This window comes from Pristis pectinata, chromosome 11 (assembly GCF_009764475.1).
Source record: "Pristis pectinata isolate sPriPec2 chromosome 11, sPriPec2.1.pri, whole genome shotgun sequence".
Lineage (NCBI taxonomy): Eukaryota > Metazoa > Chordata > Chondrichthyes > Rhinopristiformes > Pristidae > Pristis > Pristis pectinata.
In genome coordinates this window covers 16,724,121-16,747,021 of record NC_067415.1, presented here as the reverse complement: position 1 = coordinate 16,747,021, position 22,901 = coordinate 16,724,121, and the positions used below count along the sequence as shown (strand labels likewise).

The 22,901-nt window shown below is 41.6% G+C and overlaps 1 protein-coding gene across 2 annotated transcripts in view; it reads left to right on the top strand.

Moving 5' to 3' along the window:
- Nucleotides 1–22,901, top strand: part of mgat4a (alpha-1,3-mannosyl-glycoprotein 4-beta-N-acetylglucosaminyltransferase A) — a 197,299-nt gene that overhangs the window by 167,126 nt on the left and 7,272 nt on the right. For both annotated transcript variants that reach the window (XM_052026335.1, XM_052026336.1), the window contains exons 12-14: nucleotides 5,473–5,551; nucleotides 16,206–16,281; nucleotides 22,103–22,215. In XM_052026335.1, the coding sequence (XP_051882295.1) occupies nucleotides 5,473–5,551; nucleotides 16,206–16,281; nucleotides 22,103–22,215 (268 nt within the window). The remainder of the gene's footprint in view (nucleotides 1–5,472; nucleotides 5,552–16,205; nucleotides 16,282–22,102; nucleotides 22,216–22,901) is intronic.

Sequence of the window (22,901 nt, the reverse complement as noted above, 5' to 3'; positions counted from 1 at the left end):
GTTAGTTGACCAGGACAGGTCGTCTGCTATATGTATTCCCAAGAACATAACAGCTGACTCTCTGTACAATGATGCCATTGATGCACAGGGGTAATTGGTCAGCCTGAGCCTTTCTAAAATCCACAAACCCCCCCCCCCCCCCCACCTTACTTCAGTCTCACTTACAAACTTTTCTATTATCCAGTTTCCCCTTAAATATATCCATTCAAATCTCTTCAGTTTTTCATGTGCTAATGAGTTTCATGTTCTAGCCAGTTCCTGAGTAAAGAAGCTTAGAGCTATACAGCACGGAAACAGGCCCTTCGGCCCAATTTGTCCATGCTGACCAAGCAGCTTATCTAAGCTAGTCCCATTTGCCCGCGTTTTACTTATATCCCTTTCTTATCCGTGTACCTGTCCAAGTGTCTTTTAAATGTTGGTATTGAACCTGCCTCAACCACTTCCTCTGCCAGCTTGTTCCATGTACGTACCACCCTCTGTGTGGAAGAAGTTGAGCCTCAGGTTCCTATTAAATCTTTCCCTTGGCTGAATTGGATTTAATTCCAAATTATACCTGTGAGCCTTAGTCTTTTTGGAGTCCTCTCCCCCACCCCACAAGTGGAAGAATCTCTTATCAAGCCTCTTGATAATCTAAAAGGCCTCAGTGAGGTTACCCCTCAGTCTTCTCTTTCTGAGGTAAAAGTCCCAAAAGTGGATGAAAATTAATAAGGACAAAATGTGATTAAGACTTTCTATCAGTTCAAAAGAAGTGTTTAAAAAGAATGCTTACCTCATTTTATTTGTAATTTGAGAAAGAATAGTTTCTCAAACAGATCTTAAAATAGAAGATGAAAAGCTAAGCTGACAGGAATTGCGAAGATGACCCTTCATTGTTGGTTCGGCCACAAGCCATTTCCAACTCATTCTCTGGAGCTCCCTCTCCAAACTCTATGACCTTTCTATTCAATCTTCACATCCATTCCACAAACCATCTCTGATTTTGCATTCCTGAAAAGGCACCTCATTTTACAACATCTTTTATTTGCTTTTTTTTCTATGACAGATTTTTTTACCAATTTGTTTCGTAATTTGTAGTAGTTCCTTCCAATTTGAGGGCACGTCCCATATATACATTTCTATATATGTTCTGATTCTAAATTATTGGTTTCAAATTCAGAAATAGCACTTATCCCCATAAAGATCTGCGGGCATTCTATTTAGACAAGTACTAGAAGATAATGTTTGCATTTTCTAGACTATTCATTAGTACTATATTGCAAATCAGACTCTGTTAAAGATAAATGAGAAATACTTTGGCATTCCCTACAGCTGTCTGCCAGTCACTTCTCTTGAATAATGAGAGCCTTTTGAAATATTGCAGTATTGGTTATGCAAAGTTTATTTATCTCTGTCAATATGATTGCTCATACAATTCCAGAATAACCTTTATTTAACCAAGTCACATCAGAAAATAGTTCAAGTTTACATTGTGAAGAGAAAGCTATTTATAACAATCCCTCACTCACTGGCAATCTCCTTGCTGACGGAGCAAGTATACTGGTGGAGCAAGGGGTACAGGGTACAATATTAGATCAGAGCTCCAAATACACAGAATCAATTTAACTCGTTGTGCCTCAACTTGTTGAGAACTGCAGGGCTCAGCTCAAAATGGAACCCTTCCACTTCACACTGCCCACAGCGAGCAATGTTAATATTTTACATTTGTCCTTGATCATTGTGAAATATGAGGTGTGAATTATGAACCTCTTGGGCTTTGTTGTTAAGCAAAAGCAGGCTTTCTTGTGTTTGGGGTGAAAATGTAAACTGTTCTGCCAAAAAAAACTTTTTTTTGTTTGAACTTCTCTGTAGGTCTGTTCTGTGGTAAATATTTTGCAAGTATTTCTTTTTACCATCTCTGTATAAAGAATTTTGAATGTGCAACAGATCAGGAGATTTGAAACATTACCTAGATTCTGCTGGGAGGTTATGAGGAATTTCTTTAGGATAACAATGCTCCAAAATTCAAATTCTTTGGAATTCTGACTGAAGCCCAGAACGAGCATGAGAATTTATTCAAATCTGCATTAACTACATGGCACTGTTTAGTTCAGAGTGAACTCAGATTATTCAAAATGAGCTGCACTCAAATTTTTAAATGGCTGTAGCCACGCACATCAAACAATGAAGGTACTCTCTACTGAGCTCCTTTTATCTTTTTATAGTGCTTGATAGTTTTGTCTTTTGGTCAGTTCTACTGTAATTGTAATGTGCTATATTCTATAATTTTCAGTGGGGAGACATGGAGACGGAAAGTTGTTCAGGCATGTGTTCTTTCAAACTTTGTAAACTGCTGCCATCTAGTGCCAGATTATGAAAATGCCTGCAAAATGTGTAAAACACACAATACTGGAAATGCTTAGCAAGTCAGGCAGCATCTGCAGAGAGAGAAACGGAATTGGCAACAGCTAAGTATTTCCAGCATTTTCTGTTTTTAGTTCAAGTTTATAACATTTGCAGGTTTTTTTTTGCTTTTAGATTACTGCGCATAAATGTGGCTTTGGGTTTAAATTTGTTCAGTGGTCAGTTTAAGGCAATCAGTACATTTAAAAAAAACAATTGAATATTTTAATTCCTGGATGGAAGGAGAGAGACACACACAATTTGCCTTTTCTTCCCATTGAATTAAGAAAGAGAAATAAATGTTGCAAAGCTGACGGAATTTAAATGTGTTTCCAGTGAAATTTACAATCTAAAAGAATGTGGCAGATTGTAAAGTCATCTAAATGGATGGTGATTTACTGAGCTTCAGAGTGACTCATTGCAGGTCTGAGTTGATATAATTTAAATGTTACAAAGCAATCTTAAACACAAAGTCTATCATAAATAAAACACAATACAAAAACAATTTCCTGTCCTTGTACACCATGAATGCTGTAAAGAATGAATGTGACTTATTGCCAAATTGTGCACCAGTGTTTCTTTTAAGTCTGCTATTAGAAGCTTTGTCTTTTTTTCAACTTTAGGCTGCATGGAGCTGCACTGGTGGCTGTTTTGGGATGATGCCAGTTTTGCCTTCCTCTGCATATTTGTATGTTGTGAAGTAGGCTCATTATCTTGCATCCTTTGGGCACTGCAGGTTCTGCTTGGGGACTGAAATGGTGACTAACAGGCACACTCAGGTGCACATCTGTGAATCATCCAGTTGCCATATTGATGAAGGTGTTTAAATGCTCACAGTTAAAGATAAAAGGTCACCCATTTAAGACAGAAATGGCTTTTTCAAGTTGGCAAGATGTAAAGAATGGTGGTGCCACGGGAATTGGTGCTGGGTCCTCGGTGTTTTACAGTTTATATAAATGATTTGGATGAAGGTACAGTAGGTAGGGATACTAAAGTAGCTGATGACAAAAAGATAGGTAGGAAATTGAGAAGAGGACATAAGGAGACTATAAAAGGATATGGTTAGGTTAAATGAATGGATGAAGATCTGGCAAATGGAATACATTGTGGCAAAATGTGAAATTGTTCATTTTGGCAGGAAAAATAAAGAAGCAAATCAGATCTCCTTTAAATTTCTCCCCCCCCACCTTAAAGCTATGCCCTCTAGTTCTAGACTCCCTTGACCTAGGGAATTAGATTCTGACTGACTATTCTATCTCTGCCTCTCGTAATTTTGCAAACCTCTAAGATCACCCTATCAGTCTCCTGGTTCCAATGAGAATAAACCCAGCCCATCCAGTCTCTCCTTATAACTACAGCCATCCATTCCAGGAAACATCTTGGTTAATCTCTTTTTGCACTTTCCATATTACTGTTGTGTTGGCCAAAACTGTACAGAATGTGCTCAGTGCAGTCTAACTAATGTTTTGTACGGCTGCAACATGACATCCCAACTTTTATACTCAATGCCTTGGCCTATGAAGGCAAGCATGTTAAATAATTGTTTAAATCAGTATTTACAGTAGTGGAATATCCCATTAGAAATTAATACGCCACCAGGGATGTGTCATTAGCAAAATTAATTTAATCAAATTAACAGTAATGAAGAAAATAATGGCACTCTGTAAAGAGTGATAAATCCCCAAGCCCTGATGGTTTCCATTCTAGGGGTTTAAAGGGAGTAGGCATAAAGACTGCAGACTTATTAATTATAATCTTCCAAAGTTCTCTAATTTGGAAAATTCTCGTTAAGGTTGGAAATTGTGCAGATCGCTCTGCTGTTTGAGAAAAATGAGAGGCAATCCAAGGAATTATAGACCGTAATAAAAACAGAAAATGCTGGAAATACTCAGCAGATCAGACCACATCTATGGAAAGAGAAACACAGCTAGCACTTCAGGTCAGAGACCCTTTGTCAGAATTATAAACCATATTTTGTTGGCAAATTAAATGGCCTGAACAACATGGAAATTTTCAACTGATCAGCGAGGGTCAGCATGGATTTTATTCAAGAAATGATTGGGCAGGGAATGTCTATGGATGTTATTTCTATTTTGAAAACAATGTCCCACATTGTGATCAGTCTGGTTCCATTTATAGAGAGCCCTAGAGTCATATGGCTTGGAAACTTCAGCTCACTGTGATCGTGTCGACCATCACGCACTGATTTACACTAATCCAAATTCATTCTTCCCCATTCCCATAAACTCTCCGCAGAATCTACTACTTACCTAAACATTAAGGGTAACTTACAGTGGCCAATTAACCTACAAGCCTGTGGTGCCTTTGGGATGCGAGCACCTGGAGGAAATTCGTGCAGTCACAGAGAGCCAGCAAACTCCACACAGACAGCACTGGCAGGTCAGGATTGAACCCAGCTTGCTGAAACTGTGAGGCAGCAGTTTTGCCAGCTGTGCCACTGTGCTGGCCTTTCATCAGATAGGATTCCACGGCTGTGTGTTGGGACTGTATTCTTCAATTTCATCTGTTCATACTTAGAGCCATTCACTTCATTCAACTAAGTCCAATTCTATTTCATTGCACAAGATAGTAAAATTGATATTTTTATTGTTTGGAAAATTGCATCTGGAATTGGTTTATTATTGTAACATGTACCAAGGTACAGTAAAAGAAAACTTGTCCTTGCATACCATTCATACAGATCAATTCATTTCACAGTGCATTGAGGTAGCCTCAAAATAAAACAATAACAGAATGCAGAATAAAGTATAACAGCTACAGAGAAAGTGCAGTGCAGGTAGACAATAAGGTGCAAGGTCATAACGAGGTAGATTGTGAGGTCAAGAGTCCATCTATTGTTCTGGGGAACCATTCAATAGTCTGATAACAGTGGAATAGAAGCTGTCCTTGAGCCTGGTGGTAGGTGCTTTTAGGCTTTTTTTATCTTTGCTGGAAATCCATCAATTGTTTTAATGAAGTATTTGTAAATCGGCCAATGTGAAAATTATGGTACCATGGTTTTATTATTGGTAACTAGTAATCTATGGTTCACTTGAGCTATTTTAATCCCTACATTTACTGTCATGCTTGCAGATACTTGTTTCACACTGGGAACACGGAGCATCCAAGGGACCTGCTGTTGAATACAAGTGTTGAGGTTTTGCCTTACAAGGTAAGGAACGTCAGCATCCTTGTGCATTATTATATCTGTGTTTAAAAGTAGCTTTCTTCCATCCATAATTAGAAAAACAAAATAAATTAACAATACAAGCTTATCTGGCTGGGCAAAGATACTGAGGGTTGGAAAAAATGAGCTGCTGGAGGAACTACTGGGTCAGGTAGCATCTATAGAGGCAAATGGACATTCAGTGTATCATGTGGCACCTTAATTTTTTTTTAAATTTTTAAAAATTTTATTTACAGCATGGTAACAGGCCCTTCCGCCCAACGAGTCCGCACCGCCCATTTTAAACCCCAAATTAACCTACCCGTACATCTTTAGAATGTGGGGAGGAAATCGGAGCACCCGGAGGAAAACCCACGCAGACACGGGAGAACGTACAAACTCCTTACAGCGACGGGAATCGAACCCCAATACATTTTTAGAAGTCCATGCACATCACATCAACAACTATCCCTTGTCAACTCTCTCTGTCACTTCATCGATCCAGTTAATTAGACACAGATTATCTGTAACAAATCAGTTCTGGCTTTCTTTAATTAATCGACAATTGTCTAAATGACTGTTAATTCCATGCCTAGAACTTCCACTAGCACAGAGGTTAAAGTGACTGGTCTGCAGTTACTGTTCACCCCTGCATCTATGGATGCTAGGAAGATTATGGGCTTCTGGAATTTGTTTCCTTAAGCCCTCTGCAACAAGAATGTATCTTCTCTTGAGCCGGGTGACTTATCCACATTGTACAGCTACCTTTCCTCATCCCTCCTGTCACGAACCAGCAACAAAAGAAACACATTGAGCATGATTCAGTGTTAAAAACTATTTTATTAATTACTACTTATGATAATACGTAAAATAAAAGTAAAAATGTTAGTATGTTAGAATTCAAAAATGTTAAACCTCGAACGTTAACCCCAAAACTAAACTCTTTGTGTGTGTGTGTGTGTGTGTGTGTGTGTGACAAAGTCCCAAACTCCCAAGTTCCGGAATGGTTCTTAAAGTTCAGTTCCGCAAGCCATAAGGTGAAACATGAGCAAGGGCTTCTTCAACAACCACCGTTGTCAGAAGATAAGACGTAGATGTAGAGAACGTAGGGAGAGTAAATACGAAATCCAAATGTTCCACGATGGAACCCCAAACGACACTTCAGCGTTACTCGTAGTGACTTCCTCACCCCGAAAAGCATCCGAATCGTGGTCGTCCACACACAAATACCTGTTTCCTTCTACAGGTCGCAACAAAGTGAACTCCACCGGATTACTTCCAACTTCCATACATGGATTTCAGTGGCAAACATAATTATTGTTTTCCTCATCCATTGATAGAGAAAACAAGCAGGCTGGTGTCTCTCTCCCTTCTCTCTCTCTCTCCTTCTTCTGACTTCTTCAACAACGTCATTACGTCCTTTATCTTCTATTGACGTAAGCACGCCCCACACACACATACACACACACTCTCTATCTTAAAGGGACTTTCACTGAGTCCGTAACACCTCCTCTTTATCAATGTGTAGCCCATCCAAAATCTCAATTGCATCTTCCTGTGTGTAGAATCCAGCAGCATCCTCTTCCATGGTGAAGATGAATGTTGGGCATTCATGTGCTTTCTGCAACCATGAGGCTAGATCTCTGATCAGGTTCACTTCTCTTACAACCCTTTTCCTTTTCAGAGACGTATAGAATAATTCTGGATTTTCTGTTTTATTTTTGTCAACAATCTTCATGCTTTCGCTTTTCCTTTTTGTTTTGCTTCCCCTCTGAACTTGCTCCTGTTAGCCTGGTTCTTACCTATGTTAATAATTTAATATCTGTCATGTGTTCCTCCTTCTGTTTGAATTTGCTGTCCTAACATGGACCAAGGAGCTGAATCCCAGAGGTGATGTGCCCTTGACCTCACGGCAGCCTTGGACCAAGTGTGGCACAGAGGAGCCCTGGTTAAACTGAAGTTGAGGGGAATCAAGTTCTGTACTTCTGCAGTGCTGTGGTGGTGGGAGTCCCAGGATTTACATCCAGTAATGATAAGGGACTGGCAGTATATTTCCAAATTAAGATCACGTGTGACTTGGGTGGAAACTTGTAGCTGGTGGTGTTCCTGTATTACCTGAACCCTTTATACTTGGTGGTGCTCATGGGCTTGGGAGGTGCTGTCAGAGTAGCCTAGGTAAATGTAGATGACATACACTGCAGCCACTGTGCACCATTGGAAGAGGAATGGACATTTGGGGTGGTGGCTGATTTGTGTCTTGTAGATGTTGGAAAAACCTTGGTGTATCTAGGAGGTGAGTCACTCATTACAATGTACCCAGCCCCTGACCTGCTCTTGTAGGCATGATGTTTCTGTGGCTGGTCAAGTTGGTTTCTAGACAATGATGGCTGATAGCGGGAGACTTGGTGATGGTCATGCCATTGAATGTCGAGAGTAGGTGGTCATTGTCTGGTACTTTTGAGGCATGAGTGTTATGTCACTTAACAGTCCATGCCTGTACGTCGTCTAGGGCCTTGTGTTCATGGAAAGATTGCTTCATTTGTTGGGGAGTTGAGAATGGAATTGTATATTGTACAATCTCCCGCAGTGAAGACTATAATGAATGTTCATTGATGAAGAAGCTGAAGATGGTAGGGCCTGGATCATTGCCCCAAGGAACTCCTGTGATGATGTCCTGGGGCTGGGATGATTGAGCCCTAACAACCACTGCCAGCTTCTTCTATGTGAGGTATGACTCTAAACATTGGAGTGCTTTCCTCTTGATTCCCCTTGACTTCAGTTTAACCAGGGCTCCTCTGTGCTACACTTGGTCCAATGCTGCCGTGATGTCAAGGGCACTTCACCACAGGAATTTAGCTCCTTGGTCCACGTTAGGACCAAGGCTGTGGTCGTGTCTGGAGCTGGGTGGTCCCGGTGAAACCCAAACATAAAGCTCAACGAGCCAATTATTGGTGAATACATGTTGCTTGAAAGCACTGTCAACAACACCTTGCATCACTTTGATGACTGAGAGTAAACTGGGCAGTAATTTACTGGATTGCTTTATGTAAATGGGACATACACAGGCAATCTTCCACGTTGTCAGGTAGATGCCAGAGTTGTGACTTTAACATCTTGACTGGAGATGCAGCTGGTTCTGGAGTGCAGGCATTCAGTGCTATAGCTGGTATGTGTCTGGTGTCTTTGACATTGCTTTATCCAGAGCTCTCAGCTGTTGCTTGATAGCGCATGAGGTTATCAAACTTGGATGAAGGCTGGCATTGGTGACATTTTTGCACCCATTCCTGGTGTAAAGCTTCAATATCTAGTTCTTCTTCTCAGTCCGTCTGTCCTCAATGGTGAGTCCAGCATCAGAGTGTGAAGTCAGCTCACCTCCCACTTCCGTGTTTCACCGTACAGGTGTAGAAGCTGGAGGCAAGGTGTTGGGATGTCAGGAAGTGAGTCACTCACCACAGAATACGCGGTCGCTGACCTGCTCCTGTAGCCATATTACTGTGGCTGGTCCAGTTGACTTTCTGGTCGATGGTGTTGATGTTGGAGAACCTGGCCATGCTAATGCCATTGAAATTTTAGGAAAAAATCTGCAGATACTAGAAATTTGCAATTTAAAAAAGGAATTGCTGGAAATACTCAGCAGGTCAGGCTGTGTCTGTGGGAAGAGAAACAGAGTTAACGTTGCAGGTTGAAAGCTCCTGTTTCTCTTCCTACACCTGCTGACCTGGGTATTTCGAATGGGGCAGAACCTGCAGTACTTCAGCAGTCAGTCAGCCAAAGTTCTGGCCCATGGTCCTGTACAAATGCAGGTAGTTGTGCTTATAACATTGGAGTGATTACATAGAACAGTACAGCACAGAACAGGCCCTTCGGCCCATAATGTTGTGTTGACATAGCTAATCCCTCTTACCTACAGAATGCCCACATCCCTCCATCTTCCTGTCCTTCATGTGCCCATCCAAGCCTCTCTCAAAAGCCCCCAATGAGTTTTCCTCCACGACCCTATCAGGCAATGCATTCCAGGCATCCACCACTCCCTGAATAAAAAAACTTACCCCTCACGTCTGTTCTGAAACTATCCCCTCTCACCTTAAATGCATGCCCTCTGGTATTGGATCGCTCGATAATGGGAAAAAGATATTGCTTGTCCACCTTTTCTATGCCCCTCATAATTTTATACACTTCCAACAGATCACCCCTCAGCCTCTGCCACTCCAGAGAAAAGAGCCCAAGTTTGTCCAGCCTCTCCTGATATCACATGCTTTCTAATGCATTGACAAATGGAAATGCATTCCTTGAAAAGGTGATTGTTTTTAAAGCCCTCTGACAGTGGACTATGTGTATACCCACACAATGTCTGCAATTCAGTGTATAATTTGCCAAGGAAGCTGTGTCAATAATTTGTAATGGCACCATGACAAAATTTAGATGTGCATTTTCCTGCTGCTTTTCTGTTGGATGTAGATAATTTGTTAGGGTTGTTTTTAAAGCTGCTAGGTCTTAGATGCATTGCTGTGAAAGAGTAAAACAGCCTCTATTCTGAAAGTTTAATTAGTTTCCATAATAATATCAGAGGACAAACCATAAATCTACAAACAGTACAGGAAAAAATGGTGGCAGAGATTTGAGTTAAATAATCTGCATCTGTTTCTTAACAAATATTGGTGGAAGTGAAGACATTGATGTACTGGAGGAAGATCATGAACAATTGTTGGACGTCAAAGTAGAAAAGGATTTGGATCTGAGACATTTAGCAGAGTTCAAGGTAGATCAATCACCAGCACTTGAGAGTTTGTATCCTCAGTTAGAGTGGCATTGCATGCAATTCCTCAATACTTTTTAAATATGCAAAGCCCACAATTTGACTGGAAAGCAGCCAAGAAGGACGGAAAGATAGCATAGGAGATAAGTTACAGGGCTAGTATCCAGAGGCTGGGCTACTGATCCTATCCGGGAAATTTAAAATTGAGTAAGAAAATGAATCTGGAATGAAAACAAAATGTCAGTAATGGTAATCATGAAACAGTTTTCCTCAGGAAAGGAAATCTACCTCTTTACCCAGTCTGCTTTACAATTTACTACAGATCTTTACCAATGTGGTTGGTACTGTCTTCTGAATTAGCCTAGGGAGCAATACAGTTGGAAAATAAATGTCGGCCTTGCCAATGAACATCTTGTGATTGAATGTTTTTGAAAACAAGATAGCTAGCTATAACAATAACTAATGCCATGCTTGGAATACATTGATGTAGTTACAAAAGCATTGGTTAATCAAGGGCACTCAGCTTGTATGTGCTTGACAAACATAAGTGCATTTTTTTTTGAAGAAGCAACTAATAGGCCAGATGTAGGAAATACAGCTGATGTAGTTTATATTGATTTTTCAGAAAATGTTTTGAAGGAGTCTTGTTAGGAAACAGAAGAAATACCTTTTCAGGTTGATGGTGCTTCAACAACAGTCGTGACCCTGATTCAGTAATGGAATCAAAGTTGGTCAGAGAAAACGGCAAACTGGATGGAGGCAATGGAGTATTAATGAAGCAGCGTAAAAGAGAAATAGAATTTATATAGGGCCTTTTGTTGATCTCTGGACTTCTGAAAGAATTTCACAATCAACTTTGTACTGTTAAAGACCGTAACAACACAGAAATATTGCAGCCAATTTACACACAGCAAAAGTAAATAACCATAAATAGTAATTTTGGATAGTGTTCAAGGATAAACGTTGACTGAGCACTAAAATGCTGGCATTTTTCTTGGAAAACAGTTGCAATGTATTTTCATTAGCTGAGGGTATGAAGCTGGCTTCAGTCATTGTTTCACCAGAAAACCAGTATCTTGGGCAAGGTGCCTCTCCTCCTACACACAAATAAGGTCAGAGTGACTAGCCTTGACATCAGGGCAGCACCTGACTGAGTGTGGCATCATGGAACTCCAGTAAAGCCTAAGTCAGTTGGTGTAAAGGGAAAAATATTCCATTAGGTGAAATCATACCTTGCATAAAAGAAGGCTGTAGTTGGTTACTTGAGGTCCATCATCCCAGTCCTAGGTCATCATTATAAAAGTTTCTCAGAGCAGCATCCTAGGACCAATCATTTTGAGCTGCTTCATCAATGACCTTCCTTCAACATAAAGTCAGAAGTGGGGTGCAGCGTCATCGGTGAATATCCCCATTCGCAGCTATGGTATGAGCAGCAAGACCTACAAAAGATTCAGGCGTGGGCTGATATCCGGCAAGTAACATTCATATCTCAAGGTGTTAGTATTGACCATCTTCAGCAAGAGAGAGCAAAACCACCCACCCTTGACATTCAATGGATATACAAAATAAAAAACACAGAAAATGCTGGAAATACTCAGCGGGTCAGATGCATGTGTAAGAAAATAAACAGTTTTCAACCTGAAGTATTAACTTTGTTTCTCTTTCCATTGATGCAGCCTGACCTGCTGAGTATTTTCTTTTATATTTTAGATTTCCAACATCTGCAGTTTGCTTTACATTAGTATGGTCAGGTTCTCCAGCATCAACACCCTCAGATCACCATTGATCAAAGAGTTAACTGGAGCAGCCACAGAAATAACGGGAGCAGGTCAGTGGCTGAGTATTCTGTGGTGAATGACTCACTTCCTGACGTCCCAAGGCCTTTCCACCACTTGAAAGACAAATGTCGGGAGCATGATGGAATACTCTTTTGCTTGGATAAGTACAGCTCCAACAATACTCAAGAAGGTCCACGCCATCCAGAACAAATAGCCTATTACCCAAAGCATTCATTCCCTGCAGCACCAGTGCACTGTGGTTGCAGTGTATACCATCTACAAAATTTATGCTTGGGTTACTCTGACAGTACCAACCAAACCTGCAACTTCTGTCACCAAGAAGGATAAAGGCTTCAGACATACGGGAACACTATTACTTGGAGGTTCCTCTCCAATTTGCACGTCATCCTGACTCGAAGGTACAGGAATTCCTTGAAAGGGCTACATTGTGGGAAAACATTTCATTAAGTGAAAATTCATACATCAGAAAGATGTTTCCCATTAGTTAAATTAAAATCTCTGGTTGCATTCCAGCCCTTAAGAATCTCAATTTTAAAAAAAGTATGCATCTATACAAGTATTTGAATTGGTAAAAGTTTATTTTATCAGCAATCACATCTAAAGTGAAGATTTAAAAAAAACACAATGTACCCTTTCAGGATGCTCACCAAGTGAACATACAAGATCCTGAGGGGTTTTTCCAGGTAGGCACATCCTTTTGTGGGAGAATCTAGAACCAGGTGTCTCAAGAGTTCATCCATTTAAGACTGGTGACATTAGAATTTTTTTCTCTGAGGATCGTGATTCTTTTGAGATTTTTTTTTCCTCAAAGGCTGGTGGAAGCAGATGGTTTTGTGAGGTAGATTCTTGACAAGCGGGGTGGTAAAAGGTTGCCATGAGCAGGCGGGATTGCAGAGTTGATATTGCAGTCATGTCCGTCATAATCTTATTGAATGATGGAGTGGATTCGAGGGGCCGAGTGGTCTTCTCTTCTCTAATTGATGAATTTAATTGTTGAATTGATGACAGCAGGAAGTGGGAGTTAGATTTGTCAGTGGTGTTCTGGTGAATCTGAGCTTGCAATGAAGAACATGGGTTGTGCCTGTTCCTGGGTGACTGATGAGACTTGAGAATTTGTCGTTGGACATTCAGATAGCTCTTCTTTTCTGATAAAGCTCCCTATCAAACCACAGTACTTGCCATCGTGAGCTACTCAGTTTCGGGACTGTCATCTTTGAAGATGGCTATCCCTTTCTCATTTGGCAGAACGCCTCTGAAAACATCGCACAATGAGCGGTTTTGGTGTTGATGCTATAGTGGTGGCTTCTTGTGCCTCCTGTGAATTCTGTTGCTCAAACTCTAACATGAGCTCTTCACCATGTGATTCCAATAACTATTCCATGTGATCCCGGACTACTTCGTCAAACCCAGCATCATTTGCCAATTTGATGTAGTCTTGGAGACTTTGCGGGTTCATAAACCCATAGGAGATGTGCACACACTTTGGCCATAGTGTTCTCCATTCTGCATCGGGTTACATGGTCCCAAGAGCCACTGATATAGTCTGTCTTGATATTGTACCTCTTCCAAATTTTCTGAATGGTGGGTTTGTCTTTACTGCTCAACACCTGAAGTGACATGCCTCATTACATGCTGCAAGTAATAACCTTTGAATGTAGGGAAAACATCCTGGTCCATGAAGTGAGTTGTTTTGGTGATAGTAGCTTGCTACCTCGATGTTGTCAGATATATTGTCCAAATTATCCGGGTGCATTGTTGAGCAAGAGCAAGGGTCTGTTGTCCTGGTTATTCTTTATCCAATGAATAGGGAGAGAAATGATGTGACATAATCTCAGAAAAGCGGTGCTGTGATCCAGTCTTTTAGATCACTGAACCATTGGAAGATTGGGCTTCAAATATCCCTTCAGAGCCCTCGGGTTCATTGACTGACAGATTAAGAGAGGCTTAAATTTGTAGTCACCCTCAGCATTGCCTCAAAGGAGAAGAGCAAGGCAATCTTTAGCTGCCATGAAGTTTTCTCATTCTTCAAAATGAATGTGTACAAGGATATCCTCTTGCAAGTAAGCCTGCCTCATCCAATTTAAAGACTTGTTTAGGAGAGTAGCCATCTTCCTCTGATTTATTTCAATTCCTTTAGAAAATTTTCTGCTGTCACCACTAAATGATCTTGCTTGCAAGCTGAATATTATGCAGGTTTGCATGTTTTTTGAAATGTCCAAGCTTACCATGGCTGGCCCTGAACATATCATCAGTTTCAGAAGGTCCACCCCCCAACTTGTGTTCTTTCAAGTCTTGCAATAATGATTTCACTTTTTCCTGGATCATCATGAAACTCAATTGTTAATTATGATCTTCTAACTACATGCTTAATCCTCATTCCATTCTCTTTATCATATCTCCGCCCTTTATAACATTTAGTGCACTTTCAGATATAAAATACTGTTACAATTAATAGGGCAGGCATGGTAGTGTAGTGGTTAGCATAACACTATTACAGCGCCAGAGACCCGGGTTCAATTCCAGCCACTGTCTGTAAGGAGTTTGTACGTTCTCCCCCTGTCTGCGGGCGATCCGGTTTCCTCCCGCATTCCAAAGACGTATGGGTTAGGAAGTTGTGGGCATGCAATGTTGGCGCCGGAAGCGTGGCGACACTTGTTGACTGCCCCAGAACACGCTACACAAAGATGTATTTCACTGTGTGTTTTGATGTACATGTGACTAATAAAGAAATCTTAGAGGTATATTTCAATAGCCATTTGTGCCAATAGTCAATATTGTAAAAAGGCTGTGATTTGCTTCATTATTGATATCAATAATTTGTATGAACAGCAGTTTATTTCAGTGCAGCTATCTTTCCAATGGATAGCAATCTTTGTTCGCACTGTGCCCGGGGCTTCAATTGCAATTATTCCGATTATTGACATAATCTCTGCTTCCTAACGTAAGGATTGTTCATCATAATGAAAAAATTGAGGACATGTGTCCTAAAGTGTCAATTGCTTTATGCAAAAATTCGTAAATCAAACATTTGTTAAGTAAGGGATACCTGTACGTCATTGTTGTCCCTTCATCAGTCTTAAATCCTGGAATTCCTCCCCAGCTGCAAACTTCACCACCACCTTCTCGAGGGCAAGTTAGACTGAGGAAGAAATGGTGGCCATTGCCAAAGACAAGGCACCAAAAATAAAAAATAAATAATAAATAACAGTCCAGAATCTAATCTGATGACAGTGAAGTGGAGATTGTTACCATTTTTTTATAGAGCATTACCATGCGCTTTGTCTTATTGCAGATAAGAATTCTTCCTAATGGATTTCCAAAAGCATGTTACCAATATTGCCTTAAAATGGGGAAGTTATTTTCTCAGTTTCTGATTATTTTGTCCTTCCACTTAAAAATAAAAAAAACGGATTTATTAGAATAAGGCAAGTTAGGGGCATTAGTGGACACTCACCATGATGAATAATTCAGTCTGGGTGTGTGGTCAGTGTTTGTGGATGAGGTCAGAGTTTGTGGATGAGGTGAGATTCCACCATGATGTGTTTCTTAAATAACTGTAAAAGATTGCAGAAACTCATTGTACATGAGTTTCATTAGTTGAAATCCATGTGAAATGTCCAAGCCTTTTTCACTCATTTGATCAAAGTAGAGTTACATGCGATCAAAGAAATCAGTGCAAGCTCCATGCTACTAACTTTTCATTTGCAAAAGTATCCCAAGGTGTTTCGCCATAATGCCAAAGATGATGATATTGGGAGGGGTGACTGAAAACTTGATCACATAATAAAGATTTAAGGATGAAATGGGGAGGTTTAGGGAAGAAATTCCAGACATAGGTGGAGGCATAAATGGTAATGGATGGATCAGCACAAACAACTTCTCACCTTGTAGTGCAAGGAGGATAGAAGACCATTTTCTGATGATGAATTCCTCTCTTAATTGTCAAAGAAAGTTTGCTTTGTTTTAAACCAATGTTGTTTAAAATTTATGATTTTGCAGTTCTTTTTGTTTGATGTTGTGACTGCAAAAGCTGCTCATTTCATTCTGCTTTATTGTTAATAACTTCCTAATGAATTGTTTTATCTGCTTGACTACTTTCATTTAGGATTTAGGATCTGAATTACTTCAGGAGACCAAAGAACCAAAATATAAGCGCACTGAAGATGGTTTTTACAGAATAGGTACAGTTTGAAACTCTTGATGATTTTCAACATCACTTTTTTCAGTAATCACAGAAATGACAATTCTTGATTTAAACCCAGTTTGCTGCTCACCTGCTTTCGTTCTCATCTTTTTGTTAAGTTCTGTGTTGAAGGTATTTCCAAGCAACAACATACTGCTGGCTTTGAGTGAACAAGTCCTTCAAACAAAAATACCCCATTTCTCTACTAGCAGAAGCCTCAGTCCAGATGACTTGACTAGGCTTCCTTGAACTAAATCTAATCTGAACATGAGATGTGCATGGAGTCTGTGAGGAAAGGATTTCCACACGTATTCTCTTAGATCATCTATTTCTAGCTCCCTTTTATCTGACACCCAAAAGAAATGTGCACAGAAATCCCTGTGGGTATATTTTATCCTGTGTTAAAGGTGGAGTTTTATTGAAGTTTCATTGCCCTTTACTGGTTACAATTTAAAAGATTACTTTTAATTAGGCAGGACCAGAGTTAATTTATTCTTATTTATTGAATGGTAAATTTGCTGCTGGCATCACTTTAATGTGTCTAACCAAATGAACAAACACCAGAATTACTGACTTCTGATTAGCCATCTGGTATAGTGTGGGCAAGGCAGCTGATGTGTATTTACTGGAGAGCCTCGGAACTAATTATCTGCAGCAGACTGCAGGAAGGAAGCAAGAGGTTAGTTCGTTTCCAAGGGTATTTTGCCTGTCAGAACTGTCAAGAGCAAGTGACAGGCATTTGGCCTTCAGCTAATCTATGAGCAGATCTTAAACATTATCCCCAGGACTAGGGCACCAAAAGCATGGGAACACCACCTAGAAGTTGCCCTCCAAGCCACGCACCATTCTGACCAGGAAATATATTGCCGTTCCTGGGTCAAAATCCTGGAACTCTCCCTCCCCAAGAGCATTGTGGGTATATCCACACCTCAAGGGCTGCAGCAGTTCAAGAAGGCAGCTCACCACCACCTTCTCGAGGGCAATTAAATTCTGGCTCAGCCTGCAAAGCCCACATCCCTTGGATGAATTAAAAAAGAATTCCTTTGATCCTTCCATAGAAGGTTGGCTTTGCATACAACATTGAGCTTTTGGGGTAGTTTGGAGAAGATGTTGTTAATAGTACAAGTCAATGCTCCATCTAGTGGCCTGATTTCACATTGTTTAACTCCAAAGGCCTATTATAATATCACTCTGACCAAAGGTGCAGAAGAGAATGTTTCTTTTAAGATTAAGTTTAAAAAGTGGGTAAAAAGAAAAGTTCGGAGGTTTTGTGGATTTCGCTTCAGCAGGCATCAGGACTTCGGAACAGATATGTTTTGCTTTTTTTTTGTTATAAGGTTTTTATTATTTGAGGTTTTGTTTTATAAGGTTATTTTTTAAGCTTTTTTTAATATAAGTTCTCATTGGGAGTAGTGGGGGCAGGATTGCGCATGCGTGTGACATCAGCAGGTAAAGCACGGGCAGTTTAAAAAGCAAACCGCCATATCCAGTGAGCAGCGTCGGAGCGGGCAGTGGAGTGAGCGGGAGCAGAGTGATTTGGTCTTTGGCTCAAGGGGCTTCAGCTTAAAGGGGCAAGGCGGGAGAGTAGATGGTAAGTAAAGGTAAGGTTTACCTGTTATCAATTTTTAAGTAGGAAAAACTAGATAAGGGGAAAAAAATTAGTTCAGGTGGAGGACAGGGTGGTGTGCTGCAGCTGCTTGATGTGGGAGCTCATGGACCTTGCTGCAGTCCACGATGACCATGTCTGCAGTAAGTGCTTGAGGCTGGAGGAACTTCGGCTCAAAATTGATGAGCTGGAGTTGCAGCTTCAAACACTGTGGAGCATCAGGGAGGGAGAGAGTTATGTAGATGCTGTACGTCAGGAGACAGTCACCCCCCTTAGAGCAGGTACTTCTGGAGTCCAGGAAGTAGATAGAAGGGTGACTGTCAGGGGATAGAAAAGGAAAAAGAAAACGAACAGGCAGATAGTGCAGAGGACCTCGGAGGCTGTTCCCCTCAATAACAGGTTTTCCGCTTTGGAGGCTGTTGAGGGGTATGACTCGTAGGGATCAAGCAGCAGTAGCCAGGTCCCTGGCACTGGGACCAGTCCTGCTGCTCAGAAGGGAAGGGAGGAGAAGGCAGTAGTGATAGGGGACTCGATAGTCAGGGAAACAGATAAGAGGTTCTGTGGCAGTGAGCATGAATCCCGGATGGTATGTTGCCTCCCAGGTGCCAGGGTCCGGGATGTCACCGATCGGGTCCACAGGATTCTTGAGTGGGAGGGAGAACAGCCAGAAGTCATGGTTCATGTTGGTACCAACGACAGAGGTAGGAAAGAGGGATGAGGTCCTGAAAAGTGAGTAGCTAGGCAGAATGCTGAAGAACAGGACCTCAAGGGTAGCAATCTTGGGATTGCTGCCAGTGCCATGCGATAGTGAAGGTAGGAATAGAAGGAGATGGCAAATAAATGCATGGCTGAGAAGTTGGTACAGGAGGGAAGGTTTTAGATTTTTGGATCATTGGGATCTCTTCAGGGGAAGGTGGGACCTGTACAGAGAGGACGGGTAACACCTGAACCTGAGGGGGGCCAATATCCTTGCAGCCAGGTTTGCTAGGGAGGTTTGGGAGGGTTTAAACTAGTTTGCGAGGGGGATGGGAACCAGAGGAGTAGGTCAGAGGAAGAAGGAGATGGGGAAAAGTCAGATCTAACGGGTAGAGAGGCTTTGAGGAAGGAGAAGCAGAGTACAGGCTATAAAAGTAGTAAGGTGGATGGGCTAAAGTGCATTTACTTAAATGCAAGAAGCATCGGGAATAAGGGAGATGAACTGAGAGCTCGGATAAGTACATGAGACTACAATATTGTGGCTATCACAGAGACATGGCTGACATCAGGGCAGGAATGGATATTGAATGTTCCTGGTTTTCAGTATTTTAAAAGGGATAGGGAGGGGGGTGAGAAGAGGAGGAGGGGTGGCGATACTGGTCAGGGACACTATTACAGTTGTAGAAAGGGTGGATAATGTAGAAGGATCCTCTCTAGAGTCAATATGGGTGGAAGTTAGGAACAAGAAAGGAGCAGTTACTCTACTGGGAGTATTCTATAGGCCCCCCGGTGGCAGTAGGGGTACTGAGGAGCGGATTGGGAGGCAGATTTTGGAAAGATGCAAAAATAACAGGGTTGTTATCGTGGGAGACTTCAACTTCCCAAATGTTGATTGGCACCTGCTTAGTGCCAAAGGTTTAGACCAGGCGGAGTTTAAATGTGTCCAGGACGGATTCCTGTCACAGTATGTTGACAGGCCAACTAGAGGGGATGCCATACTAGGTCTAGTTGAACCGGGTCAGGTGACAGATCTATCGGTGGGTGAGCATCTGGGGGACAGCGACCACTGCTCCATAACCTTTAGCATTGTCATGGACAGGGATAGGAGCAAAGAGGATGGGAAGACGTTTAATTGGGGAAAGGTGAATTATGAAGCTATAAGGTGAGAACTTGAGAGTGTAAATTGGGATGACATTTTTGAAGGGAAATGTACTGTGGAGATGTGGTCGATGTTCAGGGATCTCTTGCAGGATGTTAGGGATAAAGTTGTCCCGGTGAGGCAGAGAAGGAATGGCAGGGTGAAGGAACCATGGGTGACAAGAGAGGTGGAACAACTAGTTAGGAAGAAGAAGGCAGCATACATAAGGTGTAAGCCGCAAGGATCAGACAGGGCTCGTGAGGAATATAGAGTAGCAAGGAAGGAACTTAAGAAAGGGCTGAAGAGAGCGAGAAGGGGGACATGAAAAGGCTTTGGTGAGTAAGGTTAAGGAAAATCCCAAGGCTTTTTACTCGTACATGAAGAGCAGAAGGATGGCTAGAGTAAAGGTAGGTCTGATTAAAGACAAAGGTGGGAAGATGTGCCTGGAAGCTGTGGAAGTGGGTGAGGTTCTCAATGAATATTTCTCTTCAGTATTCACCAAGGAGAGGGGTCTGAATGACGCTGAGGACAGTGTTGGTAAGGGTAATGTTCTAGAGTATGTAGATATCAAGAGAGGATGTGTTGGAGTTGTTAGAAAATATTAGGACAGATAAGTCCCTGGGGCCTGACAGAATATTCCCCAGGCTGCTTCGGGAAGTGAGGGAGGAGATTGCTGAACTGCTGGCTAGGATCTTTGAGTCCTCGTTGTCAATGGGGATGGTACCAGAGGATTGGAGGGTGGCGAATGTTGTCCCCTTATTCAAAAAAGGTAGTAGGGATAGTCCAGGGAATTACAGACCAGTGAGCCTTGCATCTGTGGTGGGTAAGCTGCTAGAAAGGATCTAAGGGATAGGATCTATGATCATTTAGAGAATCATGGATTGATTAGGGACAGCCAGCATGGATTTGTGAAGGGAAGATCTTGCCTCACAAGCCTGATAGGGTTTTTTGAGGAGGTGACCAGGAAGATTGATGAGGGTACTGCAGTAGATGTGGTCTACATGGATTTTAGTAAGGCATTTGACAAGGTTCCGCATGGTAGGCTTCTTCAGAAGGTCAGAGGCCAAGGGATCCAGGGAGGCTTGGCCATGTGGATTCAGAATTGGCTTGCCTTTAGAAAGCAGAGGGTTGTGGTGGAGGGAGTGCATTCGGACTGGAGGGCTGTGACTAGTTGTGTCCCACAGGGATCGGTTCTGGGACCTCTACTTTTTGTGATATTTATTAATGACTTAGATGAGGGAATGGAAGGGTGGGTTAGCAAGTTTTCAGATGACACAAAGATTGGTGGTGTTGTGGATAGTGTGGAGGGCTGTCGAAGCTTACAGAGGGATATTGATAGGATACAGAGCTGGACTGACAAGTGGCAGATGGAGTTCAATCCGGAGAAGTGTGAGGTCGTACGCTTTGGAAGGACAAACTCCAAGGTGGAATACAAAGTAAATGGCAGGATTCTGGGCAGTGTGGAGGAGCAGAGGGATCTGGGGGTTCATATCCACATATTACTGAAAGTTGCCACTCAGGTGGATAGGGTAGTTAGAAAGCTTATGGGACGTTAGCTTTCATAAGTTGGGGAATCGAGTTTAAGAGCCGCAAAGTGATGATGCAGCTTTACAAAATTCTGGTTAGACCACACTTGGAGTACTGTGTCCAGTTCTGGTCGCCTCATTATAGGAAGGATGTGAAGGCGTTGGAAAGGGTGCAGAGGAGATTTACCAGGATGCTGCCTGGAGTAGAGATTATGAGGAGAGACTAAAGGAGCTGGGGCTTTACTCATTGGAGAGAGGGAGGATGAGGGGAGACATGATAGAGGTATACAAAATATTAAGAGGAATAGATAGAGTGGACAGCTAGCGCCTCTTTCCCAGGGCACCAATTCTCAATACAAGAGGACGTGGCTTTAAGGTAGTGGGTGGGAAGTTCAAGGGAGACGTCAGAGGGAGGTTTTTCACCAGAGAGTGGTTGGTGCATGGAATTCACTGCCTGGGGTGGTGGTGGAGGCTGATACATTGGTCAAGTTCAAGAGATTGTTAGATAAGCATATGGAGGAATTTAAGATAGAGGGATATGTAGGAGGAAGGGGTTAGATAGTCTTAGGAGTGGTTTGAAGATCGGCACAACATGGTGGGCTGAAGGGCCTGTATTGTTCTATGGTTCTAAGATCTATTTATTGACTAGAGCATTTAGTAAGGGTTCTGGCTTATGTAGGTAAGAAAGGTGATTTCTGCTGGAAGGTTACCAAGCTTAAAGGGAATGAAAAGTTACACCCCTCCCCATATCTATTCTGAAAGGTGAAATCCTGCTGGCTTTTTATGTTACTATTATCACCTTTCACTTGAGCATAAGTAAAATACTTGTGTGTTTTTCTTTCCTTGTGCGCAGGTAGATTTGAAAATGGAATAGCAGAAGGTGCCATTCACCCGAGATTAAACCCTATCTCAGCGATTAGGCTGTCAATTTTACAAGATTCCGAAGTGTGGGTTCTACTTGATGAGGTAAGAAGTTGCCAAGCAAGTTCTGTTTTAATGTTCAGAATTGTGGTATGTTGTGAATAGTTTCTGCATGTCTTCTGGGGAGTTCTACAGATGAATTGCTATGAAAAGAAATTCTTAGTTGCATTTATACAGGGGCTTTCATGATCTCAGGATCCCAAAGCATTTTATAGTCAATGAATATTACTTGATGTGCTACTGCAATGTAGGAAACATGGCAATTAATTTTTGTATAGTGAGCATCCACAAACACCAATGTATTCAAGAACAGATCTTTTGGGCTTTATAACACATGATTGTTGATAAATAATGACCAAGACACCAAGGGGAACTATCCTTGTACAATTATAGTGAAATGAGTTTCTTTATATTCACCTGAGGGAGCAAACTAGTTTCCTGTTTAATTGCAAAATGGGTCCAACTGTACATTTTCATTGGATCTGTAAATGTTGTAATGCTCTTAGAAAATGTGGGTAAAATTCACTGCTTTCTAATCAGAATTGTGAATAACAATAACAGTTCTTAAAAGCCAAAGTCAGCTTGCCACCATTAAATTTAACTTGCGGATTCCATGTGGAACCAGGCAACCTTTGGGAAATGCCTACATGCATTTTCTTGTCTGTATTTTCAGTGGGGAATCCAAATGCTCTGCTTTCAACACAGCATCAATGATGCCAGATACAAACAGG